The sequence below is a fragment of the Sciurus vulgaris genome, assembly GCF_902686455.1.
Source record: "Sciurus vulgaris genome assembly, chromosome: 11".
Taxonomy (NCBI): Eukaryota; Metazoa; Chordata; class Mammalia; order Rodentia; family Sciuridae; genus Sciurus; species Sciurus vulgaris.
Window position 1 is genome coordinate 102178363 of NC_136472.1, and position 19581 is coordinate 102197943.

Genomic DNA, 19581 nt, shown 5'->3' on the forward strand with positions numbered 1-19581 from the left:
TCTGTTCTTTTTTACCTCTAAGAATTTTTTTTAAATTTTCTCCCTGATGTCTTCTGTTATCATTGCATCATTCAATAGCATATTATTTAGTTTCCAGGTATAGGAGTAGTTTTTGTTTTTGATTTTATCATTGATTTCTTATTGCATTCCATTATGATCTGATAGAATACAAGGTAGTATCTCTATTTTTTTGTATTTACTAATGGTTTCTTTGTAGCATAGCATATGGTCTATTTTGGAGAAAGATTCATGAATTGCTGAGAAGAAAGTGTATTCACTCGATGATGGATGAAATACTCTGTACATGTCTGTTAAGTCTATATCATTGATTGTATTATTCATTTCTATAGTTTCTTTGTTCAGTTTTTGTTTGGAGGATCTATCCAGTGGTGAGAGCGGTGTGTTAAACTCACCCATTATTATTGTGTTGTGGTCTATTTGATTCTTGAAATTGAGAAGGGTTTGTTCCATTGTTTGGGGCATAGGTATTTAAAATTGTTATGTCTTTCTGGTTTATGGTTCCCTGAAGCAGTATGAAATGTCCTTCTTTATCCTTGCTGACTAATTTTGGTTTGAAGTCCACTTTATCTGATATGAGAATGGAGATCCCTGCATTTTTTACCGAGTCTATGTGCATGGTGTGTTTTTTTCCCATCCTTTCACCTTTAGTTTGTGGATGACTTTTTCTATGAGAGGAATCTCTTGAAGGTAGCAAATTGTTGGGTCTTTCTTTTTAATCCAATCTGCCATTCTATTTCTTTTGATTAATGAGGTTAGGCCATTAACATTCAGGGTTATTATTATGATATGGTTTTATTCCTGGTTATTTTGGTTTATTTTTGGTTTTTAACTTAACTTGGTTTTTCCTTTCATTGACTTTTCCTTTAGGGAAAAGCTTTCCTTTGCTGACTTGTATTGCTGTTTTTCACTTCCTTCTCATGAAATATTTTGCTGAGAATGTTCTATAGTGCAGGCTTTTCTATTTGTAATTTTTTTTAACTTTTGTTTATCGTGTAAAGATTTTATTTCATCGTCAAATCTGAAGGTTAGTTTTGCTGGGTAATAGTTAGTTTTTTTGCTGGGTAATAGTTAGTTTTGCTGGTTAGTTTTGTTGGCATCCATGTTCTTTCAGAGCTTGAAATATATCATTCCAGGCCTTTTTAGCTTTTAGTGATTGTGCTGAGAAATCTGCTGATATCTGTATTGGTTCCCCTTTATAAGTAATCTAATGCTTTCTCTCACAGCCTTTAAAATTCTATCTTTATTTTGTATGTGAAGTATTTTCATTATAGTGTGTCTTGGTGTGTATCTGTTGTAATTTTGTGCATTTGGTGTTCTGTAAACCTCTTGTATTTGATTTTACGTTTCATTTTTGAGGTTTGGGAAATTTTCTGATATTCTTTCATTGAACAGATTGTTCATTCCTTTGGTTTGTATCTCTGTGCCTTCCTCAATCCCAATAAATTTGGGATTAAATTTGGTCCTTTCATGATATCCCATAATTTTTTGAGGTTCTGTTATTAACATCTTCTCAGTTTATTCAACTTTATTTTCAAGATTAAATATTTTGTCTTCATTGTCTGAGATTCTGTCTTCCATGAGATCTATTCTGTTGGTGATGCTTTCTATTGAGTTTTTAATTTGGTTTATTGTTTCTTTCATTTCAAGTATTTCTGTTTTTTGTTTGTTTGTTTGTTTGTTTGTTTTTGTTTTTAGAATCTCTATTGAAGTGTTCTTTTACTTCCTGCATTTTTCTCTTTTAACTATTTATTGGTGTGATCATACATTGTCTACATTTACTCTCTTACCTTTTGCTTCATGGATCATTTTAATTATGCAGATTCTAAACTCTTTTTCTGTCATTTCTACTGCTATGCTGTCATTAGATTTTATCAAAATAGTCTCTTCATTTGTTAGGGACACTTTCTTCCCCTGTTTTTTAATATTGTTTCTCTATATTCCCCCCTAGTAGTGAAGATATGAGGTATTGCTGCTTCCCTTCTGTAGGCTTATTGTGACCCTGCAGATTTCCAATACCTTTCCTTTGAGGGGGAGATCAATGTTAGCAGCACCCAATATAAACAATATGAAGCCCTAAACCAGATAGTCACTATAAATTCCTTAACAGTATTGTAATAAACACAATGAGTTCAATTATTATCTACAGTATAGCCAATAGGCTTGCAATGAGTTCTACAACTTCTAATGGTAGACAAAGAGGATGGGGAGGGGTGTAGTGTGAAACTGTTAATGGGATAAGGAGTGAGTATATAAAAGTACCAAATCAAGGGAAGCATGAGAGCAGGATCAAAAGAAGTTGGTCTTTAGCATAAGAAAAGGGAGAAAGAGACTCAAAGGAAATAGGTAAATAAAAGGAAAATAAAGTGAGTGGGGGGAAAGGAATAAAAAATAAAAAAAAACCTATGGTTCACAGTCATCCACCACTCAAACCTCTCAGTCCCTCAGAATCTTGATGGTACCTGTCAAAGGGCCTCCAGTCTCCTGCAGGTGTCTCAGGACTGGAACTACCCCACCCAAAGATGGTGGCCACATCCTCAGGGATAATTCAAAATGTCTGCACCAGCCTCCAAACACACTGGGGAGCTGCAGCACAGGTGCTGAGTCCTTAGGAGGCACAGGTGGGTGCTGAGTCCAGAAGTAGAGGGGGAGTGGTATGGGGGGTGGGGTGGTCTTGGTTTGGGATCCAGAAGTGGCCTCCGGTAATTTTTTAAGTGTCTGAATTATTTTCTCTAATGTTGTAAAAACAATTAATGTTTTTCTATTTAATACTGAGTCATTTGGGGAAATTTTTATTTTTCCAAGAATATGTTCATTTTAACTGTCTTTTAATTTTTAGTAGAAAGACTTACTAACATTTTGAAAAATATTTATTAAGCTGTTATAATTCATAATATTGTCTTCATGTGCATTCCTCTCTCCTAATCAATCTTTCCTGAGGTTTGTCAGTTTTATTATTGTTTTCAACACTTCAACTTTGGTTTTCTCAACACTTTCTGTTTGGTTTCAGTTTTTCCCCTATAAATTATTTCTCTTTTTTCTTTATTTTATTCTTTTTATCTGTTTTAGTTGATATTTTTCTAACTTCTCAAGTGATAGGCTTAGCTTACTGACTTTTACCCTTTCTGCTTTTCTAATATAAGCATATAAGGTAATTTTCTTTACTATTGATTTAGCTACAGTTCAAAAATTTTTCATTACCTTTCAGTTCTAGTATTTTGTAATTTCTTTTCTGATTTCCTCTTGGCCTTTGAGTTATTTGGTTCTGTGTTTTGAAAATTCCAAATTATGAAAGTTTAAAATATTTCTCATATTATTAATGCATATCTCAGTTGGATTAAGAGCAAAGGTGATGGGGTACTTGATTCAAAATCTTTAAAACTTTGTAGATCAGTCTTGGCCCAAATTTTCATTTCATCATTTGTTGATTTTTTAAAATGTCCCTGCTTCTTCCGGAAACATTTATGTCAAGAAAAAAACTCATGTTAAATAACTTGATAATGCAGTTAATCTCCCCCAATATCTCTTATTATACCTCCTTTCTTCCTTCTAAGTCCAGAGTAGCCACCAACTCTCCACCCATCTGAGATCCAAGCAATGTTCTTGACCATTGTGGTGCACCAATGCATTGAAGCACAGCTCCTGTGAAGCATCTTATCACCTGATTTCCATTCGGTTCCTTAAGGCAGTTATCAACACTTTCAGCTTTGATCACCACTAAAAAATACAATTCCTTGTAAACCCTTTTCTTCTTCTTCCATCCTCATCACCCTTTGCATTCTCTCATTCTCTGATTCTTCTATCAGTTCTGACCATTAATCCATCCTGAATCCCAGGGTTCCCTTTAAATCTAAGCGAGGAACCTCTTCAGACTCCTCTTATTGATCCTTTTCTTGCCCCTGAATTTCTAAGAGCAGAGATCTTTGGGACTGACAAATAACAGACTTGATTTTCTTTGTATAGTATGTTCTCAACTGGTCCTGTTGATTGCTTCTTCCTTGAAAGAAGTGTTTACCCTGACCATCTTCACTTCTTGACCTCTTTATCCTTTTTGAAGCCATTTTAGCAGAACTTCGGTTCTCATATATCCCTTCAGTGATAACAGGGGATGGTACTAACTGAGCCTAAACAACCCATTCTGTCCACAAATGAATAAATCGTACACAGAAAGAATGAAGTTCTTCTCTATCTGTGGCTAGGTCATGGCCTGATTTCCAGTCCTGTCCCTGGAGAGTGAGCTAAAATCAGTCTTCTGCCAACTCACAAAGAGTTCAAGTGAAGTTTATTTCAAACATGTTAACATGTTTTGTTTCCAGAGATTTCTGTGAAACCAACCCATTCTCCACAAGGCAGGCATACCACATAATCTTTTTAAAATGCAAGTTTAATTATTTCTCTCCATTACTCAAATCTTTCAAAGGCCCCCTAGGGCTCCCAGGGTGAATTTCAAATTCCTTAAAATGGTTTAAAGCTCCTGAACCATCTAGGCAGGATTTCTTTCTCAGATTCAACTCAGTTCTGTGGCTTCATGCTTTTCCTGCATCCCTGTTGAACTATCTGCAGTTTGAGGACAGCACTGGACAGTTTCTTCTGGGTTTCTTCTCTGCCTGTAATGCCTCTTCTTATTTCAACACCCAATTTCCTCCCACTCATCCTTCAGTCTGGATTGAGGCATCATTTCCTACAAGAAGCTTTTCTGGAAACCATCACCTCCTCACCAGGACTAGAATATGTGCCTCTTTGCGGTGTTCCCCAACACTCAAGGAAGCCCCACCTTAATGCACTCACTGCCTTATCTGAATATTGAATACTCATGTATCTCCCCCATGGAACACTAAGCTCTATGAAAGAAGTTCACTGTTGTTTCTCTTGTGTCTGACACACAATAGAAGCTAAATAATTTATAGATATTAATTTAAACTCAATGTTTGATACAGATTGGGGAAAATTTAGTTTATTGGCATTATGTGTGAGAGTGAAGTTTTAATGCACCTCAACTAGATATAGTTAATTAGCTAAAAACTGTGAGCCTCAGTTTCCTACTCCTTAAGATAAGAAAAAAAAAAAAAAAACTATTTTCTCACAGGGATATTGAGATAATGAAATAAAATAACAAATATAAAATTTATTTAAAAAGTGCAAAACACTGCAGTGGGAAAGTGTTATAATCAGACTCATTTTTGGTTGCTTGACAGATTGCATTTAAAATTAAATGACACTGAGGGAAATAAGGGAGAACATTGAGGGGGGAAGAAAAGAATGTGCAGATTTTGGAGGTTCCACAACCTGTTAGATGAGGTTCCAAAATCAAATGCCTAGGCCTTGACTGACAGCTTATTACCCCTTTCTGGCAGTGTGTCCTGGAGTACAGCAGTCATATATCTTCCATCATCCATCATCACTCATTCATAGACTACAAAGGAGACCAGATGATTGAATATGAAGGAGACCAGATTATGGCACCCCAAATACTCCTCTTTGGCATAAGAATTATTTTAAGCTTTTTTTGTTTTTTCTTTTAGAATCAGCAGACCCAGTATCTCTCTTTCTGTACCAAAAAGATAAAGAAGAATAAATCACAAGAACTCTTATAAAGGAGTAAACTTAAATGTGCTGTACTTATTCTCACTTATTCTTCTTTTACTGGTCACCTGTTCTAACTGTCCTCTCCAACATCCTTTCTTTGTTTTGGTGGTTGATTGTGTTGAGGCCTGAATTCTAACACTGTCTTAGTCTGTTTTGTGCTGCTCTAACAGAATAACTGAGACTGGGAAATTTAAAATGAACAGAAATTCATTTCTTGCAGTTCTGGAGGCTGGGAAATCTAAGGTCAAGGAGGCCTTCATCTGGTGAGGTCTTTCCTGCTGTGTCATAACATCATGGAAGGTTATCCCATGGTGAGAAAGGAAATCAAAGGAAGAGATCAAACATACAGCCCCCAGCCCTTATGTATCGATTTTAGTCCATTCATGAGGGTGAAGTTCTCAAGACCTAAACTCCTCCCATTAGGCTCCACCTCCCAGCACTGTTGCTTTTGAGATTAAGTTTTCAACACAAGCTTATTTGAGGGACACATTTAAACTACAGCAGCAACCTATTTAAGATTTACTTATTTCTCTTAGTAATTCCCATGTACACATAAAGTGTACCTGTTAATAAACTTTTGTTTTTCTCTTGTCAACCTCTTTTATTATGGGGATCACCCCAGCTAAGTACTCAGAAAGGTGAAGAGAAAATTATCCCCCGCCTCCTACAAACACCATTATAGTCAACTCACTGTGTTAGGGACTGAAGCAACAATGAATGAATAGGGCCATTGCACCTAATATAGGCCTGAAAACTAATAATTATAGCATATGTTAATAATGATATGATGGTGACATGTATAAGCTATAATGGTAGTACAGGTGTAATACCCAAATATGCTTAAGGAAATTTGGGAAAGTTTGATAAAAAAAGTTCTGCTTTACCTGAGAGTTGAAGGACAAAAGCCAATAATGCAGCAGTAGAACTGGAAGATAAAGTGCACTCAGAGTGGAGGGAACAGTGCACAAATACCATGGTGAAGTGGCAAAATAGCAAACGTTCTTGGGCCAACATGCAATTAACACTGTGAGATGGTCCCCTTTCTGGGGAAGTTTAAGAGACTAGCATTAGATGGGTAAGATGGTTTCCTCTGCAATTATTATTCAAGTTTTGACTATTTCTGCCTTCTTGGAAATATAAGGTTTGCCAAAAACCAATTATTCACTAGACTTCATATTCTCTCCCTACTGGAATACTGAGTGCTTATTTTGTGTGGGTGTGAAGTGAGTGGGAAACAGAGGGAAAAGGCAACAAAGCTGAGATCTTGATGTGAACTCAGTCACTGGGTCACTATTTTCTGAGCTTGCTCCTGATTTACATACAAGAGCCAAGTGAGCTCATGGGGCAAAAGAGCAAGACATGTTGTCTTCAGAGGAAAGATGTAACAAGTCCTTATTGACAGCAGGCCAGTTGTCTTCCTGTGTAGCAGTTATCTTTCTAACCAGTACCTTTATCCTTGTTGATTGTTATTATTCATGATTTTGGTTTTTTAATGAAGATCTGGCAATCTTGGCTTGAAAAACTGGGAGTAACTTGCCAGCTTCTCCTTTTCCTTGACACTTTTTCTCAGTGTTTTCATTTTGCCTTGGTATGTTAATTTCTTCCCCAAATAAGTCCATAAACGTGGAAATGTTCAATAAGTTGAAAAGACACATTTACGTAGCTCTGAAGAAAAGTACCAGTATCCCAATCAGTATAGAGCTTTAAGAAAAAAAAATAAAGCTGCTCCTTTAATCCGTCCTAAAAAGAGGAAAATCATAACAGATTTTCTAATCGACTGGGAAAGCAGTCTGACTGCAACAGAGTTCTACAGCCATCCAAGTGACTGTCAGATCCATTCTGCTATCCACGGGGCCTCGTAACTTCTGCTTAACTAGGGACAGAAAACAAGAGGAACCTTTCAGGCAGGTGTTGTCACTGACCTGTGGTCCTAATAAGGAAGAAATTTGTACACATTTTAGTCCTGGTTGGTGCATTGTTCCCCCCAGCCCTCAATGATGTTCTATTTTAACCATTAAAAAAAGGAAATTATTCCAACACCCTGATTCTGATGCTAAGTATAATTCAGATTGGATTTTGTCCTGAAACTATATTTTAAATATTCACAGCAGACATTATTGTAAACCTGTTTGTTTTACCGAAGATAACATTTGACCTCATTTTGTTTATTATGGCAATTTTGTTATTGTCCCCATAGGGGCTATTTGGTCTAGGATTGCATAGTGTCTACTTTGGGCACTGCTAATATCGATCTCCCCTTAAAGAAAGGGTTTTGGAAACCTATAGGGCCACTATAAGCCTATAGGGGGAAATCTGCAATACCCCAGATCTGCAGCGCTAGAGGGGAAGATACATGAACAACATGAAAAAACAAGGGAAGAAAATGATCCAAACAAATCTAGATTCTATAGTAATAGAATCCAATGACAGTATGTTAGAAGAAATGTCAGAAAAGGACTTCAGATTATACACGATTAAGACAATTTGCGAAGCAAAGGATGAGATAAGAGAGCAAATGCAGGCAATGAATGATAATACCCATAAGCTGAAAGAGCATCTGCAGGAAGCAAAAGATCATTTCAACAAAGAAATAGAGATTCTCAAACAACAACAACAACAACAACAACAACAACAACTAAACAGAAATCCATGAAATGAAGGAGACAATAAACCAAATAAAAAACTCAATGGAAGGCATCACCAAAAGACTAGACCACTTGGAAGACAGAACCTTAGACAATGAAAACAAAATATTTAATCTTGAAAATAAAGTTGCCCAAATGGAGAAGATGGTAAGAAATCATGAACAGAATCTCCAAGAACTCTGGGACATCATGAAAAGACCAAATTTAAGAATTATTCGGATTGAGGAAGGCACAGAGATACAAACCAAAGGAATGAACAACCTATTCAATGAAATAATATCGGAAAATTTCCCAAATCTGAAGAATGAAATGGAAAATCAAATACAAGAGGCTTACAGAACACCAAATGCACAAAATCACAACAGATCCACACCAAGGCACATTATAGTGAAAATGCCTAACATTCAAAATAAAGATAGGATTTTGAAGGCCACAAGAGAAAAGCATCAGATTACATATAGGGGGAGACCAATACAGATAGCAGCACACTTCTCAACCCAGACTCTAAAAGCTAGAAGGGCCTGGACCTACATATTTCAAGCTCTGAAAGAACATAGTTGCCAACCAAGAATCCTGTACCCAGCAAAACTAACCTTCAGATTTGAAGATGAAATAAAATCCTTCCATGATAAACAAAAGTTAAAAGAATTTACAAATAGAAAGCCTGCACTACAGAATGTTCTCAACAAAATATTCCATGAGGAGGAAATGAAAAACAACAATGGAGGTCAGCAAAGGGAGGAACTACCTTAGAGAAAAACCACTCAAAGGAGAAACCAAGCCAACGTAAAAACCAAAAATAAGCCAAATGACTGGGCATACAAATCATTTCTCAATAATAATTCTGAACGTTAATGGCCTAAACTCATCAATCAAAAGACATAGACTGCCAGAATGGATTAAAAAGAAAGACCCAACAATATGCTGCCTGCAAGAGACTCGTCTCATAGAAAAAGACATCCACAGACTAAAGGTGAAAGGATGGGTAAAAACCTACCACACACATGGACTCAGTAAAAAAGCGGGGGTTTCATCCTTATATCAGATAAAGTGGACTTCAAGCCAAAGTTAGTCAGAAGAGATAAAGAAGGACATTTCATACTGCTTAAGGGAACCATAAATCAGGAAGACATAACGATAGTAAATATTTATGCCCCAAACAATGGTGCATCCCTATACATCAAACAAATCCTTCTCAATTTCAAGAATCACATAGACCACAACACAATAATTCTGGGCGACTTTAACGCACCGCTGTCACCACTAGATAGATCTTCCAAACAAAATCCAACCAAAGAAACCATAGAACTCAATAACACAATCAATAACCTAGACTTAATAGACATATACAGAATATTCCATCCATCAATGAGCAGATTTACTTTCTTCTCAGCAGCACATGGAACCTTCTCAAAAATAGACCATATGTTATGCCACAAAGCAGCCCTTAGGAAATGCAAAAAAATAGAGACATTGCCTTGTGTTCTATCAGATCATAATGGACTGAGCGTAGAAATCAATGACAAAGTAAAAAAAGGAAATTACTCCAACACTTGGAGACTAAATAATATGCTATTGAATGAAACATGGATAACAAAAAACATCAGGGAGGAGATTAAAAAAATTCTTAAGAGGTCAATGAGAATGATGATACAACATTTCAAAATCTCTGGGACACTATGAAAGCGGTATTAAGAGGAAAAATCACTGCATGGAGCGCATTCCAGAAAAGAATGAAAAGTCAACGGTTAAATGACCTAACATTACAGCTCAAAGCCCTAGAAAAAGAAGAACAGAATAACAGCAAAAGTAGTAGAAGACAGGAAATAATTAAAATCAGAGCTGAAATCAATGAAATTGAAACAAAAGAAACTATTCAAAAATTGACATAACAAAAAGTTGGTTCTTTGAGAAAGTAAACAAAATAGATAAACCCTTAGCCACACTAACAAAGAGAAGGAGAGAGAAGACTCAAATTACTAAAATATGTGATGCAAAAGGAAATATCACGACAGACACCACTGAGATACATAACATAAAGAGAAGCTACTTTGAAAATCTGTATTCCAACAAAATAGAAAGTACCGAAGACATTGACAAATTTCTAGAGACATATGCTCCTCCCAAACTGAACCAGGAGGACATACAGGATTTAAACAGATCAATATCAAGCAATGAAATAGAAGAAGCCATTAAAAATCTACCATCCAAGAAAAGCCCAGGACCAGACGGATTCTCAGCTGAGTTCTACAAGACCTTCAAAGAAGAACTCATTCCAATACTTCTCAAAGTATTCCAGGAAATAGAAAAGGAGGGTACCCTACCGAACTCATTCTATGAAGCTAATATCACCCTCATACCCAAACTAGGAAAAGACACATCAAGGAAAGAAAATTTTAGACCAATATCCTTGATGAATATAGATGCAAAGATCCTTAACAAAATATTGGCAAACCATATCCAAAAACATATTAAGAAAACTGTGCACCATGATCAAGTGGGGTTCATTCCTGGAATGCAAGGATGGTTCAACATTCGTAAATCAATAAACGTAATTCATCATATCATAGACTTAAGGATAAGAATCATATGGTTATTTCAATTGACGCAGAAAAAGCATTCGACAAAATACAACACCACTTCATGCTCAAAACACTAGAAAAAATAGGGATAGTAGGAACATACCTGAACATTGTAAAGGCTATTTATGCTAAGCCCATGGCCAACATCATTCTTAATGGAGAAAAACTGAAACCATTCCCTTTAAAAACGGGAACAAGACAGGGATATCCTCTTTCACCACTTCAATTCAACATTGTCCTCGAAACTCTAGCCAGAGCAATTAGGCAGACTAAAGAAATTAAAGGGATACAAATAGGAAAAGAGGAACTTAAGCTGTCACTATTTGCTGATGACATGATTCTATATTTAGAGGATCCAAAAACCTCCTCCAGAAAACTTCTAGACCTCATCAATGAATTCAGCAAAATAGCAGGCTATAAAATCAACACACATAAATCTATAGCATTTTTATACGCAAGTGACAAAACAGCTGAAAGGGAAATGAGGAAAACAACTCCATTTGCAATAGCCTCAAAAAAAATAAAATACTTAGGCATCAATCTAACCAAAGAGGTAAAAGATCTCTACAATGAAAACTACAAAACACTGAAGAAAGAAATTAAGGAAGACCTTAGAAGATGGAAAGATCTCCCATGTTCTTGGATAGGCAGAATTAATATTGTCAACATGGCCATACTACCAAAAGTGCTATACAGATTTAATGAAATTCCAATTAAAATCCCAATGACGTTCTTCACAGAAATAGAGCAAGTAATCATGAAATTCACCTGGAAGAATAAGAAACCCAGAACAGCTAAAGCAATCCTTAGCAGGAAGAATGAAACACGGGGTATCGCAATACCAGAACTTCAACTATACTACAAAGCAATAGTAACATGTAACATGTTAATAGTAACATGTAATAGTAAACAGCATGGTATTGCCACCAAAATAGACAGGTAGATCAATGGTACAGAATAGAGGACACAGACACAAACCCAAATAAATACAATTTTCTCATACTAGACAAAGGTGCCAAAAATATGCAAGGGAGAAAAGATAGCCTCTTCAACAAATGGTGCTGGGAAAACTGGAAATCCATATGCAACAGAATGATACTAAACCCGTATCTCTCACCCTGCACAAAACTCAACTACCATCAAGGACCTTGAAATCAGACAAGAGACCCTGCATCTTATAGAAGAAAAAGTAGGTCCAAATCTTCACCTTGTTGGCTTAAGATCAGACTTCCTTAACAGGACTCCCAAAGCACAAGAAATAAAAGCAAGAATCAATAACTAGGATAGATTCAAATTAAATAGCTTTCTCTCAGCAAAGGAAACTATCAGCAATGCGAAGAGAGAGCCTACAGAGTGGGAGAATATCTTTGCCACTCATACTTCAGATAGAGCACTAATTTCCAGAATATATAAAGAACTCAAAAAACTCTACACCAAGAATACAAATAACTCAGTCAACAAATGGGCTAAGGAAATGAACAGACACTTCACAGAAGATGTAGTACAAGCAATCAACAGATTTATGAAAAAATGTTCAATATCTTTAGTAATAAGAGAAATGCAAATCAAAACTACACTAAGATTCCATCTCACCCCAATTAGAATGGTGATTATCAAGAATACAAGCAATAATAGGTGTTGGAGAGGATTGGGGAAAAAGGTACACTCATACATTGCTGGTGGGACTGCAAATTAGTGCAGCCACTCTGGAAAGCAGTGTGGAGATTCCTTAGAAAACTTGGAATGGACCTACCATTTGACCCAGCTATCCCACTCCTCGGCCTATACCCAAAGGACTTAAAATCAGCACACTACAGAGATACAGCCATATCAATGTTCATAGCAGCTCAATTCACAATAGCCAGACTATGGAACCAACCTAGATGCCCTTCAATTGATGAATGTATAAAGAAACTGTGGTATATACATATACAATGGAATATTACTCAGCTGTAAAAAATAATAAAATTATGGCATTTGCAGGCAAATGGATGAAATTGGAGAATATCATGTTAAGTGAGATAAGCCAATCTCAAAAATCCAAAAGAGGAATGATCTCACTGATAAGTGGATGATGACATTTAATGGGGGGTGGGAGGGGGACAAGAATGGAGGAAGGAGGGACTGTATAGAGGGAAAGGAGAGGTGGGAGAGGTGGGGGGAAGGAAAAAAATAATGGAATGAATCAAACATCTTTATGTAAATATATGAATATGCAAATGGTATGCTGTTACTCCACGTACAAACTGAAACAACATGTATCCCATTTGTTTACAATAAAAATAAATTAAAAAAATATTCATAAACATCAGTTTAATCTCCAAATCAATTTATCCACATACAAATTATTTACTTACAAAATGTACAGAGGATGAAAGTGTAGGTGAACACAAACTAGAAAGGAAACGAAAGCTTTACGATGTTAAAAATTAATTAGGTTTACTGATAGTTGTCATATCTCTATGTCAACCTCAGATATTTTCAGGCAATTTTCATAATAAAATTGTCTATCACAATATCTATTTTAGAAGAATTTTTACAATAGAATTCATGAACTCTAATATTCTGCCTCCAAGTGTATTTCCATATTCAGAAAAGTTTTGAAGGCTCTGTCACAGTTTATTTTTTTCAATATTAGCAAGTGTACTTGCTAATATTGAATAAATAAGATACATTTTCTCACCTTCAAATTGATTTTTTTTTTCTCCTTTAGAGGGTGTTGAGTAAAATATGGCAAAATATGTTAAAAGATATCTCTGGTTTTGACTCAAAATTTTAAATGTAAATTCAAAGTTATTGTTGCTCTCCTCCTTGTCATTTCAGTCTCTAACGCTCAACTTCTGAAATGTTCTTGTCACCTATAGATTTTCAGAATTTTCTTGCAGTTATAATGTTGTTCAATGTGCCTCTCCCCTAGAAAACAAACTCATTCTGCTTCTTTTCTATGACAATCCAGGGGCACGTGTGCTGCTCTGAGTCCCCTCCCCAGGGCTCTGCAGCGCAAGGTGGTGTAGGCTGCTGTACCTGCCGTGAATACTACAGGATGCCTTTGAGTCGCTCTGTGCCTGAAGCAGAGGACACGCTGCTGCTGTTGTGTTGTGCAGGGGACAGGTGCCCATTGCTGCCCACGTGCCCTCCCTGCTGGGGCACTGATCCTTCCCTTGTCCTAGCTAAGCAGACCCTGATGAGGAAATGGTTCAGAATTCCTGTTGGTGAATCCCCAGCCCCTGGAATCAAGAGAATCAGTTATCATGTGTGCAACTGGTTCTACTGTTTGAAAGAGAGAAACATTCTCATTTCGTAAGAGAATAGTAAATAGGAAGTTTCCATTGGAGTCTTCAGATACAGGAGCTATGGAATTCCAAACTGAGGTATCAGGCCCAAAAGTCGATTTTCAAAGATTTGAGAATTGGTTTTACAACTCTTATCCACAAGAGGAAGATGAAAAGGCTAAGAGTGGGAATTAAAACAAACTCTGGGAAGGTGACTTATTAGGAGAGAGACCATGGGGAGCAGAAGGGGCATTGCCACTTAGTTCAAGTCTGGTGATGTGACAGCCCTGTCCTCAGGGCCACTTGACAGGTATCCTTGCAGTTGGCAATGTAGGGTACTGATGGCTATCTCATGCCTGCCAGCAGCAGCCTAATAAAAGTCCTACACTTGCAGAGAGGCTGAATTTTCATGGGATTGTGTGTCAGAGTCACAGACATTCCCGGGAGTGAATGTGGAAGCAGCAGCTGGAAGTTGAGACCAGGGTCTGTGTAAAAGGCATGTCCTATTCAGTGTGGCTGTGAGGGCAGTAGGAATGGATTTCCTGCCTAGGGGGATGCTGAGTGCATGCAGGAGTGAGCAGCTGCAGGATAGGCCCAGCACCTAAGGATTAGAACCAGATTGTGTTGGAGCAAAGATTTATTTCTTGATGAAAAGTGCCTTCTGCAATTGAAATTATGAAAGTGACTTTGTTATATAATAGTTACATTAGAAAAATCACTGGATGTCATGAGCTTCCATTCAGGGGAAGGTCAATCACCACTGAGCAGGCTTAACAGAAGAATGAAAAAATAAATTTATTTTAATAGTTTCACCCCAAGAATTTGGTAGATTTTTTTTTTTTTTTTTCCTGATACCATGTAGGATTCTTTTCCTGTATATCTTAATGTCTCCTGGAAGGAGGAACATCAGTGCCTAGGTTCTTTGAGAACTTACAGTGAGCAGTATAGAATCATATGTATGTAAGCCGAGGCCCAGAGAGCTAGCAGAGCAAAAACCATGCCCCACGAGCAGAGTCTGTTCCCTCCTGTAGGGGCAGGAAGGTCTCAAGGCAGATCCAGAACCAAGTGTTATTGGGCAGGAGGCCTCTGAGAAAAAGCAAGAGGGACTTTTTAAAAATAACCACATGTCTGGGCATACAATCTAAATGTGCTTTGCTAAAAAACACTTTCCCTTGAAAAACAGCATTTTATTCAAATGAATTCCTAGTTTCTTCCTTCCCTTTCTTATTCTTCTACTTTTTCTTGTTTCTTCCCCCCACCCCCCAATTTGTTGTTCAAATGAACAGAGCCACAAACAGAAATCAAAGGTGAACTATAAAACTGATGGTGATCTAGTATCTTCAGAATTTACTTTCTTTTCAACAGGATTAAAGATCTGCGCAATTGTTTTTTGTCATGCTTAAAACAAGAGCTCTAATGTTAGTAATTAAAATTTTTATAAATATTTTGTGACAGAAGGCTTTTGAAGAGACCTTGAAGATCACATCTCCGCATTTTGAGGGCCACTGAGAGGCAATTTTTCCTAAGGATGCAGAACCTGAGTTTGGGTGGCAAAAGCCCCATGTGCTCCCCACTCCAGCCCAGCATGCTAGATGGAGCCTATGATAAGCAGTTAAAATTTGGGTACCACAATGTATTTCTTCAATTTATATAAACTGTGTCCAGGTTTTCTTATCTGCAAAATGGGGATGTAATAATGCCTCAACATGATTGTTAAGAGGTTAAATGAAAACTGTTTAGAATGCTCTGGCACTTGACATTCCAAAATGTTCTTTGATCATCTTCTCTTTCAATAAGAAGAGGTAAGAGAGGAGGAACTGCTTGTTGGGTTTTGACAAAATTTAACCCTAGGAAGAAAAAAGAAAAGGAGAAACTAGAATTATTTCCAGAGTCAGGAGGACTACATGGGTTGGTGTTTCAGGGAGAGTTAGGATCACCTCAAACAATGGATTCCCACAGGCCTGGAGGAGAGATCACAGGACCTTCTGAGAGAGAGGTAGTATATTATGTCAGTCCAGTAAGTAGGGGATTTCTGGATTTTCTGGGGGCCTTCCAAGGCACTGACACAAGGGGAATTCTGGGTCCTGTATTGATCTGTGTATCTTAAACTCAGTTTAGAAATAATTGCTTGTATTTTTTTTTTTTTTTTTTTGCAAGAAGTTTCATCTGCTGCTCTCATTATTACTTCCATGGGATGGTAAGGAACTTTGTCTCATTGTACCAGTGAATAGTTTTGGGTGCCTTTGGTTGAGTTTGTAGCTGCCCTATGCAAGCACTGATGGATTAATGTCGACAGGATGGACTGGAGGTGTGAACAGCTGGGTCTGCTTGCAAAGTTGCACAGTGAAAGAGAAATGAAGGTTTGGATCTGGCAACATCTGTTTGAATTCATTCAGAAAAACCAGATTGGAGCTGCTCAAGTTCAGAGATTTACAACTGTATCTTTTCCTTTCAGTGCCTGGCAGGCTCATGGCTCAATAAATGTTTGCTGTGTAAATGAGGAATTCAGAAAAGAAGAACAAAACGAGGTGGAGGTGGGGAAGATATAGGAAGATTTCAGATCAGGGAAAGAACAGGGAAGCCATGTAGGATGAGAAAGATGCTCAAGTGAAAAGAGTAGGACAGGAACGCTCTGCTGAGTACAGGGCAGAGCAACTTCTCCAGAGTCTACAGAAGAATGTCAAACAAAGTGATGGGAAGGGGAAGCAGAAAGGAAAAGGAAACTTCCGTTTCCAAAGACCTCTGAAAGACGTGAGCTGGTTTGAAATCTTAGAAAAGAGAATTAGTGTAGATTCCACAACGGGAGCAGAAAGTAAGAAGCTGGTGGAGGTGAGAGTGAAAGCATCTTCCCAAAGCAAGAAAGGACCCCCAAAGTCCACACAAAGGTCACTGCAGCCACATTTAGAGAGCCATAGCGGAGCGCGGAGGAGAACCTGAGGGAGGAGAGTGAGAAAAACAAGAACGTGAGGAGATGGAGATAGTAGTTCATGGTCTTTATTTTGCAATGTGAGAGTTAATGGGTGAACCATTTTCTACCCTCCCTCCTTTCATCCCCCTTCCCTTTCATTCTCGTGGGGGTGGGTGGGTTTGCAAGATTCATTTTAAATCACATACAATTTAGCTTTTCATGGTAACCTAGGAGTACAGGAGGGCATGTGTGAGAACTGACTTGAGTGAGGACAAATGCAGATATGAAGGTTATTCTTACCCCAGGTCTAAGAACCAGGACCTCTTCTTTTCCTAGGAGCTAGCAGGGAGGATGGTCACTTGGGGTAAATCCACAGGGACCAGACAAGTATCAAATGCAAAGTGCTTGTTCCTTCCCCACTGTGAAAACTACCTCAGAGAGATATTGCACATGCAAAGCCCAGCTGCAAGAGGCCTGTGGGTACAGTGTTAGCCTTATGATGGTTTGTGGAAATACTTCTGGGCAGTTCTGGCCAGCTGCCTGAATCCAAAACTTTCCCCTTGGGTCTCGAACTTGTCCTGACTAAACCAATTTACTTAGAGCATAGGGTACACTATTCACATCAAAAGAATATGCTTAAGTAGATATAAGGCAGCCTTCCCCTGTGGTCACTTATGCTTTGCTCTTGACAGAGGTTTGGCTGCCAACTGGAAAGATGTCCTAACTTTGCTGTTGAGCCAATAAAGCCGAAATAATGGGAAATGACATAAGCTTTTAAGTGAGTCTGCAGGAGAGCGAGAGGCTGCGGTGGGGGGTTAGCATAGGTGAGCAGCAGCAGAACACTGGGAATGCAGTCCAGCCCACAGGGCCCTTAATTGCTCTCCTCAAATGGGATCTCTCCTGAGCAGTGTAGTGTGCTGGTTATGGCAAGAGACTTCTAAGCTGTCAAGACACAATTTCAAATCCCCAGCTTGGCTCCTTTGTCACTTGGCCAAGGTATTTGACCTTTCTGAACCATAAATAAAATGAGCAAAATAATATCAACCTCACTGGATTTTCCCCAGGTTTAAATAAAATTTCTAAAGTATTTAGCACAACAGTGTTTTTCAAACCTGACTGCACACCGGAATTAACTAGGGAAGGTTTAAACAATCTCCAGGCCACTATGCTTCAGTCTAGACAAATTTGGTCAAAACCCCTGAGGCTAGGAACTGGGATTTGTGTGTGGGAAGCTCCCAGGTGACTCTGATTCCCCAGGAGGGCTGTGAGCCATCACGAACCACTTTCTGTTCCCCTAAGAAAGAATGCACTGGAGATAGATTTCAATGACCTCCTGCAAGAAAAGTACCTAACACTGCACTTGGCAGATAGGGAGCACTCAGGAAAAGAGCTATTTTCTGTTTACCCTAATTTTATTACTTAAAAGGAATTACAATTGAGCCTGTCTATAGACAGTTGAGAATTCAGAGTGTAAATTTTCCTCTGTAGAGTATCAAGTGTTGTAAGAGAAAGCATATCAAATCTTATATTGGACTAAGGGAGTATGATTTTTCTCAGTTCCATATCCTTGTCAAAATGTCAATATTCATAGTTTCTTATAAAGTCAACTCTTGGCAGAGAGGCTGAGAAGGTGATCTCCCAAAGCTGACTGTCCACGTTCCCAACTTGACTCAGTCACTTCTTAGCCGTGTGACCCTGGGCAGTTTATAACTTCTCTGTTCCCCAGTTTCTTCATTGATAAAATAGAGATAATACTGGTATGGGTATCAGGGATAATATGAGGACTAAATAAATTAATATGAACAAAATACTCTCAAAAGTGTCACTTTGTGGTCATCCCTTAGCTAGCAGTAGGAATGAGATGATTTTTAGTGTTCTTGACTTTTTCAAGATGTTTGTGTGTCAGAAGTTGGTCAAATTCTAAAGCAATGTGCTCTAGTTTTCAAATTTTGGCATGTTTCAGGATCACCTAAGAATCTTGTTAAAAATGTATTCTTCTGGAATATGATACAAAAATTCATTAACCTCTACTATTGTGAAAACACTATGTATATAGTATTTCTAAAGACTGAGAAGACCAATATCTAAAGTTAGCAAACTGAAGACCTAGGAGAAGCAACAGTGAAAATTTCAGAGTTCAATAGGAGAAAATGGATGGTCCAGGTAGAAGACAATCAGAGAGTAAGAATTCTTTTTTACTTAACCTTTTATTCTATTCAGTCTTCAACTGATTGAATGAGGGCAATCTGTTTTACTCAGTCTATTGATTTAAATGATAATTTTATCCAGAAATACCCTCACAGATAACACCCAGAAGTATTATTTAACAAAAACCTGGACACCTAGGGCCCAGTCAGGTTATTACATAAAAGTAACCACCACACTGGATTAGGTTTCAAAACATAATGCAGAGTCCCAATGCTGCAAATTACATACTATTGTAGAAGAAAGTCGTAACTGACTGTGTTCCAATTTCTTTTTTTAGGAAATGGGGACGGTAAATTGCTTTAAATTATCAAGACCTTTTGAGGACCAAATGATATAGTCACAATATATGCATGAAACAAATT

General features: G+C 37.7%; 1 protein-coding gene across 4 annotated transcripts in view; it reads left to right on the forward strand.

Annotated features, from left to right (window-relative positions):
• LOC306638355 (uncharacterized protein) overlaps positions 1-19581 on the forward strand; it is a 196256-nt gene that overhangs the window by 100012 nt on the left and 76663 nt on the right. Inside the window, exon 2 of one of the 4 annotated variants that reach the window (XM_079101676.1) lies at positions 2509-2639. The exons of the other annotated variants lie outside the window; for them this stretch is intronic. Coding sequence (XP_078957802.1) covers positions 2509-2639 — 131 coding nt within the window. The remainder of the gene's footprint in view (positions 1-2508; positions 2640-19581) is intronic. 4 annotated transcript variants of the gene reach the window in all.